This window comes from Ptychodera flava (genome assembly GCF_041260155.1).
Source record: "Ptychodera flava strain L36383 chromosome 3 unlocalized genomic scaffold, AS_Pfla_20210202 Scaffold_26__1_contigs__length_13983176_pilon, whole genome shotgun sequence".
In the NCBI taxonomy this organism is placed as follows: Eukaryota; Metazoa; Hemichordata; class Enteropneusta; family Ptychoderidae; genus Ptychodera; species Ptychodera flava.
Window position 1 is genome coordinate 6,064,628 of NW_027248280.1, and position 24,995 is coordinate 6,089,622.

A 24,995-nucleotide genomic window follows, 5' to 3' on the forward strand; every position below is an offset into this window, starting at 1 on the left:
GATACAGTCGATTGGAGGACTTTTGGTCCCGTTTAGCCCCGGTCAGGTATCAGAGTCAGCCATTAAGGTATTTGTGGCCCCATTTGGGTTCGTTGGCTCCGTTTTGGCTCAGTCCTTTGTAAGGATACATCACAGTCGCTCGAGAGCTATTCAGCTCTGGGACTATTCGCCCCATAGACGAGTATACAGAAGCGAGAAATACCCCAAGTCAGGAAACAGAATGGCTATTTCGTATAGGGATTGTGCCACCATGTCATCTTCGACGTTCGATTTTACCGTGAAAAGTAGCAAGTTCATCTATCATGTAACCGTCGACCGTTCCCTATCATTCTCAAAATTCATACCTGGTACTTGATTTGCTTCACAAACGCTCGTTTCGTGTGATTTTCGGCCGAATTCGACGGACACGTCGCTAAAACATAAGCGTGAGCAACATTCCGGTCACCTTACAGTGGACGTTGGGCACCTCCACTTTACTGACGTTAGCGCCGCGTACCCATGAGGGGTGACTGGAAGGTTGTTCATGCCTTATGTTTTGGCGACGTGTCTTCTGAACTGGGCCGAAAATCACACGAAAATTCATACCTGATACTTCATCTGCTTACAAAATGCTCATTTCCTGTGATTTTCGGCCGAGTTCGAGAGACACCTGGCCAAAATATAAGCGTGAGCAACATTCCAGTCATCCCTCATGGGTAGGCGGCGCCAACGTCAGTAAAGTGGAGGTACCCAAGAGGTGACCGGAATGTTGCTCACCCCCAGGTTTTGGCGAGGTGTCCGTCGAATTCGGCCGAAAATCACACGAAACAAGCGTTTTTGAATCAGATAAAGTATCAGGTATGAACTTTTAGAATGACAGGGAACGATCGACGGTTGCATGATAGATGAACTTGCTAATTTTCACAGTGAAATCGGACACGGAATGTTACATGGCGCGGTTTTTATAGCCATTCTGTTTCCTGACTTGGGGTATTTCTCGCTTCTGTATACTCGTCTATGGAGCGAATAGTCCCAGAGCTGAATAACTCTCGAGCGACTGTGGATACATACGTCTCTCGAACCCCAAACCCAATCCGAAACCCAATCCGAAACTGAGGCTATTTCTGCATCGTGATCTACAGCTGACCCTCGCTGTTGCAGTGGTGGCTGATAGACCCTCTCATACCCAATATTGGGCCATATATATGCAGAGCGGAGGCAAGCCAACAACTCAGACGGTAAGCTTTGTTACCCAACATGTGATCAGTGTCTCATCAGAATCAATTCAAGGGGAACGACTCTTGGCATCGGCGAAGCGTATTACCATTGAAATGCGTTCACACTGTTTCTTAACTCGTCACACAAACAACCACACCGTCCGTTTAGCTGTGTCCTTCGTGCAAATTTTAATTTGGAAAACTATCCTAGTCTGTATGGTTGGTGCCATCCATAAATGGTTATCATCAGCGTATATTTAACTATACTTTTGATTTATCGCAAGTCTGATACATGGAGCGCTAGGTAGACACTATCTCCGTGTCTTAACGTTTGAAAGAAGCGTTACTTATTTACACAAGGGTACACTCAGTGTGACAGTTTTCGGACAGGGTAGTGAATTTCGCCCAAAGTCGTTTGTAAATTGACCAGCAATACGAAATCTTAATACCATACCTTTCGAAACTTTACTGTGGTTATCCTCAAACTCAGTTGACACGACGGGAGTGGTATTTCGGGGTCAAAGTTGCCAAAGTTTTGACTCATGTTGAAGGCGTAATAATCGGACAGCAATCCCAGAAATCGGACGTCGTGTTTGGAATGTGATTAGGAGCTAAGTATTGATAATTTGAAACTTCAAACCACCGATTTTTAATTTCGATATGTTCAGAAAACTGTACATAAGAATATTTCATGATAATTAGTTATGTTTAATCCATGGACGACTCAACTATATTTCGACGTGTATAGCGCTTAGATATCGGACACAGGCTGTCTCTGTGTGTGTTGCTTTCGGCACCTTGTATCGTACGGTGTGGCTAACTTCGCTAAGTTTGTTCAGTGAGTATTACTTATAATTGTTTCCATTGCATATTTCGTTGTATTAGAATAGCACAGGCATTATTTAATAAAAATAGCGAGTATATTTCATCGTATGGAATTATTTACCTGTCAAGTTTTTTACGCGGTAAGTCACTTACTACGTTTACACATGCTAAATATTATCTGTCCGAAAACTTGTACACTTCTTACGTTCATTAAATGTACTTTTTTTCTCGAAACAACTGCGCAGTTTTCGTTAAAACTACATGCAATCGTAGCGAACAATGGAAAGAATATTTTCAAAATCATTATTCTCCCCCACATTCAAAATTCAATGCTAAATCAGGACTTTAGTCAAAATTTCAGTTACTTTGACCTGACGGCAGTATGTTGACAGTATCACTGACGCGGTATCAGACGACAATTTGTGACCGCCGCTCGTAGCGAACTCAATAGCTTCTACCAAAAAAACTATCGAAAACGGGACAACAGTGTCACCTGACTTAATATGAGGTCACATGACCTGTAAAACGCTATCGATACGGAGCGAAGTGAGTGTAACTAACAGCATGTCACTAAATGTCCGAAAACTGAGGTCGTCCGAAAACTGTCACACTGAGTGTACGGATCCGGATGCACAGGGATGTTACACAGGCGCTCCCAGAGTCCTAAGCTTGGTAGTCTGCCAAGTAGATCGATTTTCGGCTCGATCTGTCGATCCCGTGCAGATCGAGCACGGGATCGACAGATCAAGCCGAAAATCGATCTTCTTGGCAGATTTCTCAGCTATTGTTTGAGACATTCTATTCTGTATTCATGAGGACTAGACGGTGTAAGGTACTAGCTCGCCAGGTCAGCAAACAAACGACGCGTCAAAATGTAAAATAAACAGTAGTATGGGGGGCACTGTGTGTGGTAAATTTGCAGTCTGTTTATTCGCTCTTTAATATCGCCATTGTTTATTCGACCATGGACCTAGAATATCACTTTCTTGCTCCATTTGGTTTGACCATTGATACAGAGAGCCCCTTTGATTCGAGCTATAATTCTCGTGTAAGATTCTTAAGAAATTTCCCAGTGTTCTCCACAGCTTGGAAAGTATCAGGGCTCCCGCTACCTATTCGCCAATTCGCCAAATGCGATCAAAAATTCTACCTGGCTAAAAATTTTATCATTTGGCGAAACCCTAGGCGAAACGCATTTTTTTTTCGATCACAAAAAAAACTGATACACCCGCTGTAGACATCGCATCATCGGCCTTTCACACTGCAAGATCGATGCCTGCAGCGATAAAAATAATGTTCCGCCGCGATCGTGCGCATATGCATGCAACGCATGAATACAATTCACGTGAACTTGGTGCCCGAATAAAGACGATTGAGCCCGAAGAATCAAATAGTTGCCCGGAACGGTAATCATGGTAATAGAAATACATTATCCGATGTTTTCCGAAGGGCGGTCGGGTCAGAGTTCGGAGTTCGGGACTCTCCGACACCACGTGTCTTTGTACTTACACTTTCTGTGACCTTAGTTGTGGCATGCACACAGACCCGGGTAAACCCAATCCCGCCCCATTCGATAATTCATCAGCATTTGAATTGAGTACTACACACTATTATGGCCTCAAATTCAGCGAAGCGAACTTTGACTGACTTTTGGGGCACAGCCGACCAGAAAAAATCAAAAGGTGAACACACCGAACAACGGGATGATGAAGTTAGTGACAGAAAGATCGCAACGCCAACGGTACGTCGCAAGGTCAAGCCCGAATGGTTCCGTCGATTTAGCTGGTTGCGATTTGAGAAACAGCTTTTCATGTGCGATTGGTGTATCAAGTCTGGGAGAACTAATGTATTCACAACAGGGAAAAAAACTAGTACCCCTAAAGCAGACGATTTTGTAAAACATGAACGGAGTGCGGAACACAGATTTGCTGAGTCGGCAAGAAGCAGTGCGAGAAATGAAGAGATGCCACGAGCCGCTGCCACAGCATACAATGCAGTGAAAGACGCTGTTGTCGCTACCATGCGAAATGTTTACTTCATCGCAAAAGAAGACCTCCCCAAAACGAAAGTGAAATCTGTTACAGAGCTCTGTGATGTACAGGTTTGTTCATAATTTAAGCCTTTTTTATTGTACGTTTACTATGACTTCATGGTTTGGCAAAAAGGACATGTCATCAACGTTGGAACAAGTGACCTTACCTCACAGCTCTACCGGAAGCGAGCACGTCTTTACGTATATACGTAGGGCTACACTTTGCGCTTGAAGATTACATCTCAAAATGCCGAACGAATTAAAATTGTGCAGCCACTGTAGGAGTGGACGTAACATGATCGTAACGTTTGTTTGGAACACGTCTCGATTGGTGACATGAATTCACGTATGTAATCTGTGTTCCGCACTTCGTTCATGTTTTACAAAATCGTCTGCTTTAGGGGTGCTAGTTTTTACCCTTGTTTATTTTTATAGGGCTGCAAGTCGTTAGATGTACTCCGTCAAGATGACAGGGTCACATACATGCATAGTGCGAGTACTGACGAGTTTATTGATTGCATCGCTGACATTGTGGAAAGAAACGTCATTGGAAGGATGAAAGCCGCGAAATTCTATTCGCTAGAGTTAGATGAATCGACAGATATTGCTGTTTGTCAAAATTTGATGATATACATACGCGGCGTGGTGGACGGAAAGGTGGAATCTCACTTTCTGAGTGTCTCGATGCTAACCAGGGCAACATCTGAGCAGCTGCACTTGGAAGTGAAAGGTATCTTATCGAAGAAGGGTCTGTCTCTATCAAATCTGATATCTCTGGGCACTGATGGAGCTAGTACCATGACCGGTAGCAGGCAAGGATTGACAACGAGATTTAAGAAGGACAACCCGTTCATTCTATCACAACACTGTGCAGCCCATAAACTAGCTTTAGCAAGTGGTCAAGCCGCGGACTGTGTGTCTTATCTTGTAAAATATCAGGCCACAGTGAATGATTTGTATAAATACTATCATTATTCACCCAAAAATCAAACCAAGTTAAGTGCTACTCAGGCTTGTCTGGGTGAAAGTCAGTTGAAGTATCAACAAGTGTTTAGCACTCGATGGTTGTCTTTTATGATAGTGTATCAGCTATTTGTAGAACATTAGACTCTTTAATCTCAGCCCTAAAAGACGATGTGGAACAAAATAAAAACAATGCCCGTGTATCAGGACTGCTGAAAAACATAGCAAGATATGACTTTATTGCCATGTCGTTTTTCCTCCAGGATGTGCTTTCAGTACTGCACACAACATGCCTGTCTCTGCGGCTAACAACCTCACTTTTTCAGAAGTGTCTGATTACATAACTGCATGTAAAAAGGCAGTGGATGAGTTAAAATCCAGAAATGGTAGCAATTTCCAGCAGTTTCTAGACAGTGTTAGGGAGTATGAAACAGAGCTTGAAATTGAATTTCATGGTCACACAATTCCAGCCAATAAGAAACAGCGGGAGAATTTTGCTAAAAGTAGTGAGAAATTTTTGACTTTCCTATCTGATAATCTAGCCAGTAGATTTGTTGAAAATGATGATGAAATCAGCTCAGCTTTTGATATTCTGGTACCATCTAAACTACCAACAGAGGCTGATCAGATTGCAAAGTATGGTGATGTTGAGATTTCAAAGTTGGGAGAATTTTTGGGACAGATAAAACTGATGGTGATGGAAATACTGTAAATCCACCACTAAATAAAGCAAAACTCATCAGTGAGTGGTCCCTTTTCAAACACGTCATGTGTAAGTATAGAAATCAGGAGTTCACAGAATTCTGGGAATGGGGTTTAAAAACGCATGATCAAGCCTATCCTAACCTGTGTATATTAGCTACTATTTGCCTTACCTGTCCTGTAACATCTGTGAATGTTGAACGTGGTTTCTCAAGGTACAACATAATAAAAACAGCACTGAGGAATGCACTGCATACTGACAATGTCAACAATCTTATGATGATAAAAATTGAGGGACCACCCCTCACAGATTTTGATTTTGATGAGGGTTTTAAATTGTGGTGTTCAAGAAAAGACAGAAGAGTTCTAAGCCCTAAATTTATTGAAACTGTAAAAAGTAAATGTACAGATGTTGTGCAACCCAAGGTATCTGAAACTGCAAAAACTAATGCAGTTGGGGAGGAGTTGAAATATTCCCAGGAGGATGTTGAAATCATGATAGAGACAGTAGTATCAAAGCTAACTGGGGTGTTATCAAAGTTTGGTGATACCCAACAAGATAAGTGTACACGTGATTTTTGAGTAGCATTTAGGACTGTAGTTGAATAAATATCCCAGTGAGGGTATATTCAAATTGTGCGTCTTTAATATTTCAGCCCGCATAACCGACTAGACTGACTTACTGACAGACTGACTAATGATCACTGAAAATGGCTAAATGTTTTTGAGATTGGCTAATCAAGTGGCTAAAAGTTTACTTCGGCTAGAGGGAGCCCTGAAGTACCATGGAGGTAAAAAAACACCACCAATCAATTCACATGCATGTACTCCTTTGTCTTGAAACAGCACAAATGCAGAAGTTCAGAGTCTCAAACTTTTACAATATTCTTTTGATCTACCACTTTTGGGGGCTGGCTTTGAAGCTTATGAATTAAATAAAGTTTTATAGGTTTGATGTGTGAAAAATGAGAATGTTAGTTTCTCCTAAAGAGACAATACAGGAATGGCGGCCCTTTAATTATAAATACTGGTAAATATTGAATACTTTGTTTCTAGTAGTAAAATTTGCATGTTGACCCTAACATTTATTCTTGATCTTGTAAGAGATGTTTTGAAAGTTTGCTTGAGAAAAGTTTAAGCAAAGGTATTGAGTCTTTCACGTTTAAACTGTAAATTATCTAAATTTTTTTTAGTCTGCATTATTGTATATATTTATGTATCTTATTCCATTTTTCACAGATATCAACAAAATGGATGATAAAGAAACATGCCCATCTTGTAATGAATTATATCAAAAAGCTTCAAAACGACGAATAGTTGATGTTTGTGGTCATGGCAGGTGTTACTCATGTTTATCTGTTGGTGATTTCTGTCCTCTTTGTCAAGGTGAGTAAAATTGATCACACTGGTGACCCCTACATGACCTTATATCTGACGCCATGTTTGGTTTTTTTGCACAAAATCTACTATGGTGTCAAATAATGTATTAACAAACTCTGTAACAAGTAACTTATGCATAGAATTCTACATTTATTAAGGTAGAATGCACCTCAGGGACAGATATTTTGACTCTCTAAATTTTACAATTTTTTTCTGATCTATTTCTCATGGTGGGGGCTCATTTTAAACCCCTGTGTGTAATAATTCTTTTTACTGTCTTAGTTTTTCGAAAATATAAAAAAAAAATATTTTTTTATATTTTTCTCCATGGAGGTAACACACAGATGGTGGCCATTTTGAATTTCAAATATTAGTAAATTTTGGGCTATTTGTTTCTCTAGTACCTAAATGTACCGGGTGACCCACAATTTAGAGAATTGTTTAAAGATTCTTTGAGAAAAGTTTGAGACGCAAACTACCGTAATTAACATGCTGAATTACAATAATATTTTCAGAACAAAATTTGCCGTTGTGATTATGTAACTGTCCCCAGTAAGACCAGAATGTAAGGTCATATAGAGGTCATGAAAATGGATGTTTGAAACAAAAAAGATTCCTTAAAACTGGCAGAGTTATCTACAGAACAAACTGCAGCAACAGATTTGTCACATCAACTATGTTGTCAGCCCATACCATATAGCTCACAGTGTTCTCTCCAGAGGAATTAAAGCACAGTTGCCACTATTCTGAAATCTCGATAAAAACAATAGAAAGTCTTTAACATAACAGTTGACAATATTAATATGCAAATATAGTGGCAATGCTATCAGAAATTTCTGGGGAGAACGCTGAATTGTATTCAGTACAGTAAATTTGTGCAAGTACAGTGGTGCCCGCCACCAGTGTTGTGCCTAGTTAGTTTCATTGGCTTATATAAAAGTCACCACATATAGGAATCAGCAATTCAGGTAGCCAATAGAATCGTCCCTTGCAATTCCGATTTTTATTGCGGCAGTATACACAAGACCGTGCTCCATCGTAGTACAAGGCGATCGTAGTAGTCGCTCGTCTTCTAAATTTTGTTTCACATAAAAGCCGTTGAAAAGTTTGATTACACAGCTTGTGAAACCTGTGCGTATCATTTCAGAAGGTAAACAATATTTTAGCTAAGAAAGAGTTCAAATTTCCGAAAAAGTAGCCGGCGAAATCGTGAGAGTAACCGGTCAATTTCGCCGGGTGCTGGCTCTTAATGAAACCCCTGATTAAATAAAGTTTTTATAGGTTTCATGTGTGAAAAATGTGAATGTTAGTTTCTCCTATAGAGACAATACGGGAATGGCGGCCATTTTTAATTTTAAATAATGATAAATATTGAGTAATTTGTTTCTAGTAGTAAAATTTGCATTTAGACCCCAACATTTATTCTTGATTTTGTAAGAGATGTTTTGAAAGTTTGCTTGAGAAAAGTTTAAGCAAAGGTATTAAGTCTTTCATATTTAAACTGTAAATTACCTAATTTTTTTTTAGTCTGCATTATTGCGTATATCTTATTCCATTTTTCACAGATATCAACAAAATGGATGATAAGGAAACATGCCCATCTTGTAATGAATTATATCAAAAAGCTTCAAAACGACGAATAGTTGATGTGTGTGGTCATGGCAGGTGTTACTCATGTTTATCTGTTGGTGATTTCTGTCCTCTTTGTCAAGGTGAGTAAAATTTATCACACTGGTGACCCCTACATGACCTTATATCTGACACCATGTTTGGTTTTTTTGCACAAAATCTACTACGGTGTCAAATAATGTATAAACAAACTCTGTAACAAGTAACTTATGCATAGAATTCTACATGTAGAATGCACCTCAGGGACAGATATTTTGAATGATGTACTACTTATGGTGGGGGCTCATTTTAAACCCGTTTGTGTAATAATTCTTTTCACGGTCTTAGTTTTTAGGAAAAAAATATTTTTCTCCATGCAGTTAACACAGAGATGGTGGCCATTTTGAATTTCAAATATCGGTAAATTTTGGGCTATTTGTTTCTCTAGTACCTAAATGTACCGGGTGACCCACAATTTAGAGAATTGTTTAAAGATTCTTTGAGAAAAGTTTGAGACGCAAACTACCGTAATTAACATGCTGAATTACAATAATATTTTCAGAACAAAATTTGCCGTTGTGATTATGTAACTGTCCCCAGTAAGACCAGAATGTAAGGTCATATAGAGGTCATGAAAATGGATGTTCAGAAACAAAAAATGATTCCTTTAAACTGGATTAGTCATATACATAACAAAGTGCAGAAACAGATTTGTTACAGCAACTATGTTGTCAGCCCATACCATTTATATAGCTCACAGTGTTCTCTCCAGGGCAATTAAAGCACAGTTGCCACTATTCTGAAATCTTGATAAAACAATAGGTCTTTAACATAACAGTTGACGATATTTATATGCAAATTAGTTGCAATGCTATCAGAAATTTCTGGGGAGAACGCTGAATTGTATTTAGTACAGTAAATTTGTGCAAGTACAGTGGTGCCCGCCACCAGTGTTGTGCCTAGTTCAGTGTATATTTACATGTACTTGTCCAGTGGTCAACTGCTATACAGTTCGCTCTAGGTAAACTTGGCGTATCATGTGTGTGGTATTAATCACTGCTTGTCTTGGGTGCCTTTCATGATTTATGGATACAAAAATACCCCCTAGTACACACTTCTCAGTATAGGGCCAATGTTCATGATGGATTAAGTACAGGACTCTGTGCACTGGGTGCAATTCTTGGTCTAATGTGCAGCATCTCTGAATCTATTGTCCTATTGGTTGGCTGAATGTTACTGTTGTCATTGAATTATACACAATAGACTGCCTAAGTTGCTGTAAATGGTGACAATTGACCAATCAGATATAACCTTTCAAGCCAGCTTATCTCACAGGACAGCCAGGTTTACCACCAGGCTTGTTCTAGTGACCACAGAATGATAAATTCATGTCCACAGTTCAGAATACAAAGTCAAATGTAATAAGGGTATCAGTGTTCTCCACAAATGAAAATTAAAGGCGGGCGGCTAATTAGCATATGTATTTGCATAATATTTGCATACAATTTACATATCACCAGGGCTATTCACAAGGCACTCCAGTGATGAGATATACTTCTGACATTCTCAATATTTTCTCCATTCAGCAGTGATTAATGGCAAGCTATACAATTTATTTTTACATTTAAATCCTGTCTATTTACTTTAAATAAATAATAAAACATCAAAAGTGAAAAAAAAACACATTGAACTAATACAAACAATACACAATTTAGTAAATATATTGCACAATACCAACATGAAAATTCAAAAGTAGGCCTACATGAGAAGTAATCAGTGTTCGAAATAATCGGTGGCAAATGGTGGCACGTTTTCATGTGACCCTCTGTTACTATATGTTTGTCTGTAGCCGGATTGGTAAAGCCATGAACGTCTTTTTTTTACGTCCATGACAAGTTGACACGGGACTGAATAATGCACTAAGTTACAATGCGGAGTCAGCGGAGCATGCCTGCAGAGAAACATACGTTGACTTTAAAACTCTATTCATAATAAAGGGAGGCCCGAAAAAAAAGGATACCAAGTATTTCCAAGAGAAAGATTTGAAATTTCATCGACTCTTAGTTCGGCAAACGTACAAAACTTCGACAACTGCGCGGCGTAGGCTGCCATGCATGTTTGTGTGGAGCACGCTGGCGCACTAGATCTCGATCACACGCGACCTTTGAACTATACAGTAGGCCTACAGAACCGTATGTACGGTACATAGCTGCTGTATTCGGATGATCACACGAATGATGATTTTAGCTCGTGCAGTTTCTTTTTACTTCATTTCATTGTGCCTTTGATATTTTAAAAGGGTCATGGATTTTGAAACTTGATCAAACGCATCTGATATTTGTCTCAACCAATCCTACGATTTTAGCCAGATCTGATCGAAATCACTTTTCCTGACCTTCGGATCCTTACAAGTACGAGACATTGGCGGCAATGGCAGTTGACAATAGCATAGATGCTTTGACTGAGTGTCCGCTGGCAAAAATGCAACACCGAGCCTTCGAGTGTACCGTGTCCGTTGTATGAAATGGACGGTGTCTGTACGGTACGGTCGGCAGCTTAACACATTTCAAGCTTTTTGAATTGAAGTCTTAGCCAGTGTTCATCGGCACTACGGCCGTTTCACACTTGAAAAGCTTGCTGAAATAAGAGCGTGACAAAATCGCCGCTGAGAAACATAGGTCTTCAACCACATTTACTAAAGAGTATCGGCGCCGGCGGATATGAAACAGGATCGGGCGAAAAAAATAAAGGGTCGGGGCCTGGGGAGAACATTGAGGATTGCATGCAGTCGCAAAACAAACCGACAGATGTGTGAACGGTCCCTCTTTATTACACGACGTTGTCAGTTGCTGTCATTTTTAGCTCCCATAGCCATATGTATATATGGCAATGGAAGCTATTCTTATAGGCTAGGGAAATGTCTGTATGTCTGTGTGTCTGTATGTCTGTATGTCTGTATGTCTGTCCGTCAACATCAAAAACTCCAAAACCGCTGTACATTTCATCTTGATATTTGGTGTGTACATGGATGATGGGCTGTAGATGAGATTTTGTTCAAATGAAGTTGTCATTGCCAAAAATATGCAAATTAAGTGAAAAAATGTAAAAACAGTCAAAATTGAAAAAACTCAATAACCACTGAGCAGATTACATGAAAAATTAGCATGTAAGTACTTTGGGCTGACATGAAATGATTGTGCACATCTTGGGTCAGTATCTTGGACTTGCTATTTTTCATGAATTTTTTTGTAATTTTCTCCCATTTTTGGTCAAAAAATCTCCTGCTCTGAAACCACAAGTCCGATTGATTTGAAACTTGGTATGGAAGTGCATAGGAGTGACCTTTCCCAAATTTGGGCAAATCGTGGTGAAATTTGCATATTTTTAGTTTACACGTCCATAGACTCCCATGTATAAGGCAGATCTCCATAGACTCCCATGTATAAGGCCACGAAAAATAAAAATTTAGTTTCTCATCGTATTCATATTGCAAAAAGGATGCAGTGACACAATTTTTAGTCCCCACGGATGAGAAGTCCAGTGAGCTTATAGATTGGGTCATGTCCGTCTGTTCGTCCATCCGTGAGTCCATCCGTTCACGCAGATATCTCGGATATTTTGACAAAATGTCATGTGACCTTGATGACCTTTGATCTCAAATATACATATTTGTCCATAACTCAGTAACCACAAGTGCTACCACCCTTCATATATGGTATGATGGGACAGCTTGTGACGCCACATATTGTACCTCATTAATTATGCACATATCTAATTTGAGCGAGCCAATAGAGCCAGAGGTCTGATTTTGGTATATAGGGATAACTTAGCAAAACAATTTTTTTGACAAAATGTCACGTGACCTTGGTGACCTTTGACCTCAAATATACATATTTGTCCATAAATCAGTAACCACAAGTGCTACAGCCTTCATGTATGGTATGATGGGACACCTTATGACGCCACATATTGTACCTCATTAATTATGCGCATATCTAATTTTGAGCGAGCCAATAGAGCTAGAGGTCTGATTTTTGGTATATAGGGATAACTTAGCAAAACAATTTTTTGACAAAATGTCACGTGACCTCGGTGACCTTTGACCTCGAATATACATATTTGTCCATAACTCAGTAACCACAAGTGCTACAGCCTTCATGTATGGTATGATGGGACACCTTATGACGCCACATATTGTACCTCATTAATTATGCGCATATCTAATTTGAGCGAGCCAATAGAGCTAGAGGTCTGATTTTTAGTATATAGGGATAACTTAGCAATACAATTTTTTGACAAAATGTCACGTGACCTCGGTGACCTTTGACCTCAAATATACATATTTGTCCATAACTTAGTAACCACAAGTGCTACAGCCTTCATGTATGGTATGATTGGACACCTTATGACGCCACATATTGTACCTCATTAATTATGCATATATCTAATTTGAGCGAGCCAATAGAGCTAGAGGTCTGATTTTTGGTATATAGGGATAACTTAGCAATACAATTGTTTTGACAAATGTCACATGACCTCGGTGACCTTTGACCTCAAATATACATATTTTTCCATAACTCGGTAACCACAAGTGCTACACCCTTCATGTTTGGTATGATTGGACACCTTATGACGCCACATACTGTACCTCAATAATTATGCGCATATCTCATTCTGAGCGAGCCAACAGAGCTGGATGTCTGATTTTTGGTATATAGGGATAACTATAGGAGAGAAATTTTTTGACCAAATGTCATGTGACCTCGATGACCTTTTACCTAAAATATATGTTTATGTCAATAAATAAGTAACCACAAGTGCTATGTCCTTTGTATTTAGTAGGATGGGAGACCTTATGACAACACACGCTTTACCTCATTAATTATGTACACATCTAATTCTGGGCAAGCGAATAGAGCTAGAGATCTGATTTTTTGGCATATAGGGATTAATTAGCAATATAATTTTTTTTTTCAAAATGTCATGTGACCTCGATGACCTTTGACCTTGATTATACATATACAGCGTTCTCACCAGGCCGCGATTCCGCGACATTCTCGCGTATTTTTCTGTTTTGTCGCGGATTTCTTGGGCGTGCGCGCCAATAGTGGCGCGCCTTTGAAATTATAAACTTTCGTGGTGCCAGCCGTACGGCCGGCCGGCCGTATCAAGCAGCCAGTACTTTTCACCATGGACGTAAATGATTGACACGAGTAATTACACTTCCTGGTTGAAACCGAGGCAATCTGGAGGCAATACCCGTCAGAGGGCGTACTTAAGCCACAGTCACTTGTGATTCGATACATGATGGCCGATGTGTGGATGCATTATGTATACCACACAGCGGCCGTCGTGTATTGAACCACACGAGACTGTGGTAGTCTGACGCACTGGACGTGTTCGCCTTGCATGCATACCGGTACATGTCCACGGAATTCGCGGAAGCTGGAGGCGTCATGGGCACGATAAATATTTTCATAGGCTAGGACAACAATAATCCGAACTACGAAAACACAAGAATGTAAAGCTTGTATATCCCTAAGGAATTACATGAACATTTTTCGAAAACAACGAACTCGAAGCTGGTAGCATTATATACTGTGAGTTCCGCATGGCAACCAGGGTCTGGACGGGAACGACGTTATAGTGTTCATGCCGTTGAAATTCAGTGAATTTTTGTTCTCGAAAAATAACGCAACTTTGTCTTAGATAATTTTTAGGTCTTTGCTATGTTTGGAATCATGTATAAACTTCGCGGGAGATACGTGTTCTGTGATGTTATCAGGCATTTGCTCTGTTCCTCGCCCACGCGACCTAGTACCCACGACTGGAAATGATCGACAACTGGCCCACTGCCGATTGATAATATTATTCCAAAAGTAGTTCCGAGGTTTAAATGTGGAATAGTTGGAGGAAAGTTCTCTTATTATGCAAAAAAATATCGATTCTTGGCTTGCGCATGTGATAAGTATATTATTCCAGGCGAACTTATACGTGAGAACATGGACGTCTTTTTTCCATGCTTCGATCAATTGACAAAATTTGTAGCCTTGGCTGGCGACCAAAATTTCACGTCAAAAGTTGATGATTGTTTACAAACATCATAGGGATATGTTTCTTGATCTAAATAAATGCTGACTTGGCCTGTTCCTTCTGCTGGTTGTGAAAGGGGGTTTAGTGTGCGAAAAAAAAAAGTAACTAATGACAGGAATCAACTGGGAGCTGAACGGCTGGACACTCTAGCAACTACTGTTATTGTAGAGGGCCCCGAAATGGACTTTCACACTGGAAAGAACGAAAGTCCCATAGACTTTTCATTAAAAGGCACTGATATTCAATATCAGTTGATATGTTTACCGAATGTTTACAAAAAAGTTGTTAAGTTGAATGAGTTGTTGAGTCCTTTATTTTGTCCATGCATAGAATAAGGTTCGTATTTGCAGTTTGACATTTTTAACATATTTATATATTGTCTCACAAAAATCATCCGTTGTCCCGCTTTTTTTTGGTCAGCGGGACAAAATGTCCCACAAAATTTTTTTTCTGGTGAGAACACTGCATATATATGCATATTTCAGTAACCACAAGTTCTATACCCTCCAATTTTGATAGGATATTAGACCTTAAGATGTCACATCTTGTACCTCATTTATAATGCGCATATGTATTTCTTGGCTGGCCAATACTGCTAGAGGTCTGATCTTTTTTCCCGATTTAGAACCATAACTTAGACATGCCTCATGTGTTTCAAATTGGGAACAACAACATAGACCTATGTGCCCATAGATCTCAACATATACACCCCAGTGATACTTCTTAATGACCACATTTTCCTGCCCCATCAAGACTAATACTCCTATAACAAGTGGGGACTATGTCATTGTAAATGACTTGTTGAGTTAATGGTTGTATCACAGTATTCGATATATCTAATTCTGTATTTTTTCCATTTTATATTCTGAATAATTACATTAAACATATTTCACTGTCTCCAGTACATTTCATTTAAGTATTTTCACTTCATGCACTTTATCCCTTTCACACATGTTCAAATATCTGACCAGAGAACAAACACTAAATAGTCCAGGATGGGAGCTACAGTGTCATTGACGCTATTTTTATTCAATAGGCTTTCAGATATTGTTCGGACAACTGACTGTGAAAACAGTTTAGGCGACAGAAAACAAAGGTGGGCGGGCGAGATTAAAGGTGGGCGGGCGAGATTAAAGGTGGGCGGCGACAAAAAGAAGCCAGGCGCACCGCCCGTCAAAAACCCCTCGTGGAGAACACTGGGGTATTGTGAAAGAACACCTTATTTCTGTATTTGTTTGTAAACAAACATCCAGGTTGGAGAGCTCTCTTTACATATACCGGTATGCAGTTCTCCCAGATACAGACAGCCTGATACAAAAGCTGGTCTGAATGAAAACACACTGTTGGTGTCTTAGATTTAGTCGGAGTTTCAATGTTATATCCAAAAAATTTCCAATATAAGTATACAATTGGTCAGTCTCTTAGGTTTAAAACGGAGGCATCAAACCATGCTGGTCATTCCAACAGCTAGTGACAGTGAAGTAGTTCATAGTTGCAAAGTATACCGCCCTCAACGATTCTTTCAGAAAGTACTGTACATGTATGCTGTTAGGAATGATGAAATCAGTTCTTACATGTACGATGTTTTCCATAGCTTAGAAAGACTGAGGGATGGCAAATTTACATACAAGTACATAACTTGCGTGTGATTTGTTGTGAAAATGTATTTTGTCGTTTGTTTGTTAACATACACTGGTCTAAAACAGAGGGAAAGCCCACCCCACATAGTCCCCTTGTGGAGAACCTGGACTTGTTACAACCAATGTAATGATCGCTGTTCTAAAAATAATGTGTAAAGAGATCAAATAATATTCTTACATAATCATAAATTGGCTCAAAAAGACAAAACTCATCTAAATTTATGTCAGTAGTAGATGATGACACATGCACTGCCATACTTCGTTACATAACTACAGTCAATACAAACATTATTATATCTGCAAACTGCCATCCCCGAGGTTGTATTACTCATAAATCACAGAGAACTCTTACATTTAACTCTTTTCAGCTTTGCTGACTGATGCCGGATTAAGTAGCCAAGTGAATGAAGATAGCATGAAAGACAATATGGTGGAGTCTGGTAGGCATGTTGCATGTGGGTCCGGGCTGACTGAAAAGGAAACTATGACAGCTGCCTCAGAGCAGCAAACCGCCACTAACTGTAGGGATGTAGCAGTCAACTCAGTGCCCAGAGAGTCTGGTCATCAGCACGAGATGTCTCATGGAGAGATGCAACATGCCCCAATAACCTTCAAAGAGGGCGCTACTCATGAACAACATGGCTGTCTGCCTGAGATAAAGCGCAGTGGTGACACTGAACTGACAAACTCTGTAGAGGGTGCTGCTCATGAACAACATGGCAGTCTGCCATTGGAAGAAAGCGGTAGCGGCACTGAACATACAAGCCCCGTAGAGGGCGATTCACACAAAGTAAGTGGCCCATGCTCTAAGGTAAAAATTAATGCTGGCACTGAAAAAGGAAAGAGTGATGAAAAGACACCAAGAGAATGCAAAGTTGAGGTGAATGTTATACAAGTCAGTGGCCCAGACTCATTTCCTCCATTAGACAGAAACGAAGTGAATCAGAAAAATGATAACAGCAAGGACTCAGTCAAAGTTATAAGTAATGAAACACTTATCACACAGGACAGAAAGTGCACTTCAGACAGTGAAGGTGGAGAAGAAGAAGACGGATTAGTGCAGGCAGAGACAACTGGGGAAGTTCTGGTAAAGAAAATGAAGAATGGGAAGAAACGAAGAAGGAAGGCAGCACGGAAAAGCAGCAATGCAAGTAATTCTGAGAAGAGACAGATATCTGTCAAGTCTGACGGAGTAAAGAACCCAGACATTGTTGCTGCAGATGAACAAGAAACTAAACAAGAGTCCAGAAAGGAAAGAGATGCACGCAAGAAAGCAAATGCCAGAGAGAAAGCGGGAAATGTTACAGAAAATCAACCCTTACAAAGAAGAATGAGAAAGAGTGACGGAGAGTTCTCTTGTGACAAATGTGGGAGAACTTTTAACAGGAAATGTCATTTTGCCAGCCACTTAAAAACTCATACAAGGCATAATCTCCAATGCCACAGGTGTTTGACTGTGTGTAGCGACAACGTTGAATATGTCAAACATGGGGAAGAGTGAAATTGAAAACAAGAACAAAACGCAAGTCGGTGAGAGATTGTGAGATTTGCGGAAAAGTGCTGACATCTGCGGAAGGTATGGCTTTGCACCTGAATGCTCACAAAAAGGAAAGTCGTCACATCTGTAGGTTTTGTGGAAAGGGAATAAGCACAAAACAGATGCTGATTGTTCACGAGAGGATACACACAGGTGAACGACCTTTCAGTTGCGAGCAGTGTGGAAATTCTTTCAGAGAAAAAGGGGCCCTCACCGTGCACATGCGAATTCATACCGGAGAAAAACCATTTACATGCGAGTATTGCAGAAAGAATTTCCGCTTCAAAAACGTCCTGCGGCGACATGAACGTCTGCACACTGGCAAGAAGGAGTTTCAGTGTGAGGTTTGCGGTCTCTTCTTCCAACACAGTAAGAGTTTGCAAATCCATAAGATGAAACACACGGGTGAGAGGCCATTCCCATGTGAAACTTGTGAGAAAGCGTTCAAAACTTCATACGACTTGAAAATTCATATGATGACTCACATTGTAGGGGAGAAGCCCCATCGCTGCAACATCTGTGAAAAGGGGTTTCAGCATCCAAGTTCTTTGATGAAACACAGGAAAATTAAACACGACAACCCTGAGGGCATTTTGTGTGATATGTGTGGGAAGATATTTGCTTACAACTGGCAGCTGCTGAAGCATTTTGAAAAAACACACAGCCCAAAAATACCAAAAAGAGAACGCAAACCGTACATCAGAAATCCAAACCCAAGCAAGGAGTTTCCATGTGCAGTTTGCAGCAAACGATTCTCTGCAAAGAGGACATTATTGAGGCACATGCATGTTCACGCAAGTAATCCTAAATACCAGTGTAAGTTTTGCGGAAGAACATTCGCTGGTAAATGGAATGTGAAGAAACACATTGAAAATAAACATGACACTATCAGTTTTGACAGTCAGCAAGAAATGTGAAAATATACATGTAGCAATGCGCCTGAACTTTTACGTCTGAAAACATGTTTTTGACACAGAATGGAGTCAAATTCATTTGCAAGAAAAAACCTTCACAATAATTTTGAATTAATCTATTTTGAGTTTATCTATTGGATGCTTTTTATTTGTTTGCCGAAATACTTAGTGATTTTTAGCTCACATTTGGTATACCAATGTGAGGTTATGGTATAAGCCAAAGTCGGTTGCATCTGTATGTATGTGTGTATGTATATATTATAATAATATGTCCGTCAATTTAAAAAACTCGTTAACTGCAGCACTTTTGGGCTTGGTATTTGGTATGTGGAAGCATCCAGGGCTATAGATGGCATTTTTGCTCAAATGAAGTTTGCATAGCCCAAATTATGCATATGAGCTTAAGAAATGTGAAAATGGTAAAAAAATTATTTTTTGATTGCTTTGAAAATTACGACGCAAGTACTGTAGGTGGACCTTATACAGTTTTATGTATATCATTTAGATATCTTGAATTTTTTATTTGGCCCAATTTTTTGCTTTTTCCCCCCTGTTTTAAGTGAAAATTATTCTTCTCTGAAAACGCTAGCCAAATTGCTCTCAAAATTGGGTCTGATGTTTTTGTCATATTTTGCCAAAAATCTTAAAAAATCTTTTTTTCTTTAAAAACCGCTGGACAGATAGCTTTTATATATGGTATACAGATGCCCAGGGATGGCAGTAGTTGGATATATGGAAATTGTCCTTAAATATGCAAACGTGTATTTTTAAGACAATTTTGTCATTTTTGGTCAAGAAAACTTGGTGTCAAAAACGACTCGTCTGATAGCTTTGTAATTTGGTATAAAGGTCCCAAGGGATGTTATGAGATAAATCTTCTGTTCAAAGTGTTGGGAAAGCCCAAATTTGTATATTTTAGGTAATTTTCTCATTCTGTGACCTTAAATGACCTATACCAACCCAGGATATATTGTGAAACAGTTTTGAAAGCTGTGAACATAATTTCTGCATATTTGGCATCAGTTTGTAGTAAAATTTGATCCAGGAAACAAAGCTGAGGTTAATTTTTTCATTGCGAACAAATTTTTGCAACTTTTCCATGTAAGACACAAGACCTGATAAGAAATTTGGATCCAGGATAATTCCTGATGTCATAATCACCCTCACTGTGGAAGGCATTCAACTATCTGTAACTAACTTAAATGCTGTTTAGATGCAAATGATAGCACTGATAGCATTAATTACAAAATCCCCAATGTAGTAAATAGTTGACATATTTTAACATTTCCTGCCATCTTGCCGTTGTAGCTGTTTATGTAAACATGGTCAATACCAAGGGATGGAACATTTGATATCCAAGGGGGTCTAGAAGATTGATGAGGTTGCATTATTTTTGCTTACCTGATCCTTTGTACATTGTTTCTTTTCCCCACTCTCCCACCTTTACTTTTTGCCAAGCCTTCTCTGGCTGATTTTTATTGACATTGGCTTGTGTAATGTAAGATCTGCTTGTCCCTTTGCTATAGAAGTTGATATACATGTTCCTAAAGTCGACCTCCAGCACCTAAGTTGCAGATCTGATTTGCTTTTGTCATTCTTGTTCTTCTGGTTTAAATATTTCTTGAATGGACCAATTCAAAACAAATGTGAGCACAGTGTCCTCGACGGTATTTTTATTAATAGTTGGCCATCTGTAGATTTTCATGTATTGTGCAATTTTTGTGAAAGTACAATTTCTTGTTCCTAAAATCAGTTCAAAATGCCATGTATTCAATTTGTCAACACAGCCTGTATTTGTTTACTGTTCAATATTATATTGTTGACAATCTGAATTTTATTCCAGACCAAATTAGTGATGAATGTGTGACCAGTTTGTTTCTAAATATAGCTGCATGTGTGCATCATCTTACAGTGCTGCTTGAAATGTAGATAAATTTTGTCAGTGTTGTATGCATGACTGTTGTTGCTGTTTGTACTTTGAGCAGTTCATATATCTTAAAGTATTCATTGTTACACTAACAGTCACCTTCCATGTTGTATTTTTGTCATTCTTGCAAAGGTAATTTCCATAATTGTAATCTGAAAATACAGACAAATATTTATTTTTGCATATTAATGAGAGAACAGTGACATCATTTATGACCAATCGTATCCATTTGTCGACAAGAACACTGCATGTTGTACACAATCAGTTTGTTGGCAAGGCTAATACCATACCAAAATACTTCATGGATAAGTACAAGGGAATACACCAGATTTACTTGACAAAAATAATTTAAATATTTTGTCTCGGTGTGGATGGTTACAGAATGATAGAGCAAACCAGGGGGAGGGTTATTATCAATGAGGGAATTTTGAGGGATGGACAATCCAATTTTTTGACAATTCTATTCGTATGTTATTTTAAAACAACATAAAAGAATTCATTATTTTCAAATTTTTAAAATGTACTTGTAAAGCATGATGCTAGCAGACTATCGTATTGTACTGTAAATTATAGAGATAGAAAAGAAGTTGCTGCTTAGATTCTTGAATGGGCTCTCAAATAAACATTAAAATTTGTGTGTGAAAAGTTTGTTTTTAAATTAATTACTTTTCAAACTTTGAAGTGAACACAAAACAAAATTTAATTACGTTTTTTAATCAGACAGACAAGTAATTTTTATGCATGTGTATATAAATAAATGTACATGGGACAAACATTCATGACCTGAGTATCGCACTAATACTGATCCAGAGTCCATCAAATACTAAATAGACCTCCGATCTAAATCTGTAAAGTCAGTATCTTATAATGTAGGCAATTTTAATGATAAGATTAGTGACGGCCAGATATTTCTTGTTTCATATTCTAATTATAGAGAGATTTAAAAATTGATGTATTGTTTATGGCGTATTTGTCAGATTAAATCCAAGCAATATTTGTGAAACAAGAATATGGGTTTCTTTTATACATGACAAGTAATGAAAGATGTAAGGTGATACTGATATTTGTTAACCTGTTCACCCACAATATCCAGTAAACTGGTCCAAAAACACTATTGATAACAATAGATTTGGGCCAAACCACAGTGGGGAAGTGTACACGATAGCGATAGTTACTGTATCAGGGACAATTTTGTTTTTGCGACTGTAGTTTTTCACAATTCTTGTTTTTTATGTATAAATAACATTTTTCTGCTCCACTCTCTGCACTTTTATGAAAAATACCCAGTATTTGGCTTGTTTGCAAAAGATGAACATCAGTAAAGTGCATTTTGATTGTTGACCCTTGTCATTTCTGCTAGACTTAGGCATCTTTAGGCATGATGGGAAATCTTTGATGTTATTAATACATGTTAAAGCTTAAAGACTTAATCCAAACATCTAGCAACATATTTACATAACAATTGCAATTTCAAAGGAGAACAAAAGAGACAACACCTCATGATCTTCTTCACGCCATTCTTTATCTCAATCCCGGGCCTTTTAGACCCGCGGTTTAATAAAACCAAATGTATATACCCATCATGGACAAAATGTACCAATATAGGCCAGTTTGTGTGCGTAGTGTTTTTTTTTTGTCAGTATCAGTCTCCATCAGATCAATTTGTCTTAAAATTTGTCTCCTGAACATTCTCCTGTGTCTGCAGTGTACCTATCTGGTTGAGAGGTGTCTTGTCAATCTACAAATTTTATAATCACTATAATAATCACAATTCTGGTATTTGGTAGTTGAGATAAGACCTTCTAGGGAGAAATCAACACGGGAAAGTGATTAAACACCTCCATCTTATTTGCTGATTTTCCCTGAGTGTTGTTGTATCTGCAGCCAAATACCCTCAAATGACATGTATGAAATGTAACCCATTGTTAGGGTTAATTTTCATTTTACAAACCACCAAATATTTAACATACATCAAGATAGGAAATGACACTACTGTTAGGAAACAATCTGTTTCAATTGAATTAATCAATTACAGGTCATTCAGTAACATAGTTTTACAAACAAAAAAGATACATGTTCAATTCACGACAAGGAATTCTGGGTATCAGAATATTTGCTCCACTGTCAATGACTTAGTACTTATCTGATAGGCTAATTGTCAGTCATCATCATCACCCCGGATTTCAAATGGTCCCCCTAAGGAGCTGGCTCCCAGTTCCTATTTCAAGAAAAAGCAAATAAGGAGTTCAAGCAAATGCGAATAAGGAGCTGGCTCCCAGTTTCCAGTTCGATCAAATGGTAATTCCTAGTTCCTTATTCAGTCGAGGGTTTGTGTCTTCTAGCCAGTAAGCAGCATGGGACCAAAACAAACGTTTAAATTTTGTTGTTATCCCTTGACATCTTACCCTCATTAATTATGCATATATTAAATTAAAATCTAACCAATAGCGCCAGAGGACTGATTTTTGGTGAATATGAAGCACCTAATTCTGCACTTTCCTTGATGCTATCAATTACTGTTCACATGTCTAATTCTAGGGTACAAAATAGAGCTTGAGGGGTGATTTTGGGTGGCGAATGAGTAGCATGGGATCAAATGATGTTGCCAAGATGTGACCTGACATCAATGACCTTTGACCTGTACATCACTTAAATGCGAATTAAGAGTTTTCTATATGAGCGATATGCTTCACATTTTATGATAAAGTACTTAATGGCACTAATTCCATACTCTCGAAGTCTCGAAATATGGTGCTCTGCAGCTGTATTTTACTTTGTTTCTTTTTCGTTCAACTTTTCCTTACTGGTGTAAAGGGGTAAGAATGATTACATCAAATAGATATTTATGATGAAGACTAAAATATTGGCCAGGGACAAGGATACAAGTAAAAACAAAGACAACAATTTTCTGAACTCCAGGTTTATTTTGCTGGCAACAACTACGTGATCGGTAGTACAGATGCAATAATGACAATTATTTCATCTTGTCATGATCTAAATAATGTGTTCAATTACGGCCCCAGGTACACCACTTGCATATTCGTCCACTGAGCTCTCTCTTACGAAGGGCATCATATGACCACTACCTATTCTGATAATGAATAGCAGCAATGAAGTGATCATCCCTATGGAGAGTTGACCCTGCTAACTGGTACACCCCAGTGCCAAATTTAACAACCTTTGGGTACGTCACTAATCTGTTCTTCAAATATCCTACTTTCACAAGATCACTTACAGCAAAAACTGACAGAGGTAATTTTGTTACTCCTCAAGAACACGACAGTGCATTCTTCAACCCATACACATTGCAAGTTTTCGAGATGAATTTCATTTCTCTAAAACCACCGGTCATATTTTGATGCAATTTGGTACACATATGTAGTTTTTATAGCTCTTTCAGGTTATGTCACTTAAATTTGCATAAAAGGTGTCACGTGATTTTTATATCAACATTTTCCCGCCAAAATTGAGTATATTATTGATCGGCATATTCCACCTTGTAAACCACATTTAATCTATATGGGTTCAGTACAATCGATCAACATCCTTTTCATCGAACTGGAAAGTGGGAGCCAGCTCCGTACTTTCATTTGCTCGAACTGGGAACCAGGAACTGGGAGCTAACTTCCCACCCCAGCTCCTTAGGGACTGGACACAAATTACGGGGGTGGGCCGGTGTTTTTTTTGGGTGGTCGCCATTTTTCGCGCAAGCATTTTTGAAGGGTCATAAAATTTTGTGCAAGCCTATGGGGGAGGGTCACCTTTTTTATGCATCAAAGCTGAAATTGCATGTGCACGTATTGAAGAATATGGAATACTGAAAAAAGAAAAAATACCTCCTGGCACTTTCATTTTCTGTCATTTCCATTTTCGGAACTGACATATGTGATGCCACGGGCCAGGGACATGTCTGGGACATGTCTGGGACATCCATGCACCTCTGGAAGGGAGCCATTACGTTGTGTGAATGCTTGTCAGAATTTTTGTTTGTGTCGCGTGCCGCTACACTTCAGAAAGTACATGCAGTCATTCAGAGGCCATACTGCGTTTATTTATATCGTCCTTACCCCAAATTATTATTTCACATGTTAATTTTAAGTAAAAGTATACCTCTGAGGAAGTGCGTAATTGGTTTGAGGCGAAAAAAATCTTCAGCTATAAATGTAAAATTTCAGGTA

General features: G+C 38.8%; 3 protein-coding genes across 5 annotated transcripts; all 3 read left to right on the forward strand.

Annotated features, from left to right (window-relative positions):
• Positions 1-225: 225 nt before the first annotated feature.
• Positions 226-20,818, forward strand: LOC139125847 (cylicin-2-like). 3 transcript variants are annotated; one of them, XM_070691944.1, is made up of 4 exons: positions 6,963-7,104; positions 8,664-8,810; positions 16,808-17,229; positions 17,446-20,818. In XM_070691944.1, the coding sequence occupies exons 1-4, from the start codon at positions 6,969-6,971 to the stop codon at positions 17,938-17,940; spliced, it is 1,200 nt and encodes a 399-aa protein (XP_070548045.1). In that variant the 5' UTR covers positions 6,963-6,968; the 3' UTR covers positions 17,941-20,818. The 3 variants fall into 3 exon arrangements, with proteins under 3 accessions (XP_070548044.1, XP_070548045.1, XP_070548043.1); XM_070691943.1 differs by lacking the exon at positions 6,963-7,104 and adding an exon at positions 226-1,217 and having other exon boundaries at positions 16,808-20,818; XM_070691942.1 differs by having other exon boundaries at positions 16,808-20,818.
• On the forward strand, positions 3,075-5,296 carry LOC139125875 (zinc finger protein 862-like). The gene is made up of 2 exons (XM_070691964.1): positions 3,075-4,122; positions 4,489-5,296. The coding sequence occupies exons 1-2, from the start codon at positions 3,634-3,636 to the stop codon at positions 5,158-5,160; spliced, it is 1,161 nt and encodes a 386-aa protein (XP_070548065.1). The 5' UTR covers positions 3,075-3,633; the 3' UTR covers positions 5,161-5,296.
• On the forward strand, positions 18,018-18,893 carry LOC139125758 (zinc finger protein 501-like). The gene has a single exon (XM_070691854.1). It carries the CDS (start codon positions 18,018-18,020, stop codon positions 18,891-18,893), a length of 876 nt encoding a protein of 291 aa, XP_070547955.1.
• Positions 20,819-24,995: the final 4,177 nt, after the last annotated feature.

Excerpts from the sequence above, each read along its gene's own strand:
- LOC139125847 (XM_070691942.1), top strand. The coding sequence starts at position 6,969 with ATGGATGATAAAGAAACATGCCCATCTTGTAATGAATTATATCAAAAA. Across the intron at positions 7,105-8,663 it reads TTTCTGTCCTCTTTGTCAAG|ATATCAACAAAATGGATGAT; the intron begins GTGAGTAAAATT and ends CATTTTTCACAG. Across the intron at positions 8,811-16,807 it reads TTTCTGTCCTCTTTGTCAAG|CTTTGCTGACTGATGCCGGA; the intron begins GTGAGTAAAATT and ends AACTCTTTTCAG.
- LOC139125758 (XM_070691854.1), top strand. The coding sequence starts at position 18,018 with ATGGCTTTGCACCTGAATGCTCACAAAAAGGAAAGTCGTCACATCTGT.
- LOC139125875 (XM_070691964.1), top strand. The coding sequence starts at position 3,634 with ATGGCCTCAAATTCAGCGAAGCGAACTTTGACTGACTTTTGGGGCACA. Across the intron at positions 4,123-4,488 it reads CAGAGCTCTGTGATGTACAG|GGCTGCAAGTCGTTAGATGT; the intron begins GTTTGTTCATAA and ends TTATTTTTATAG.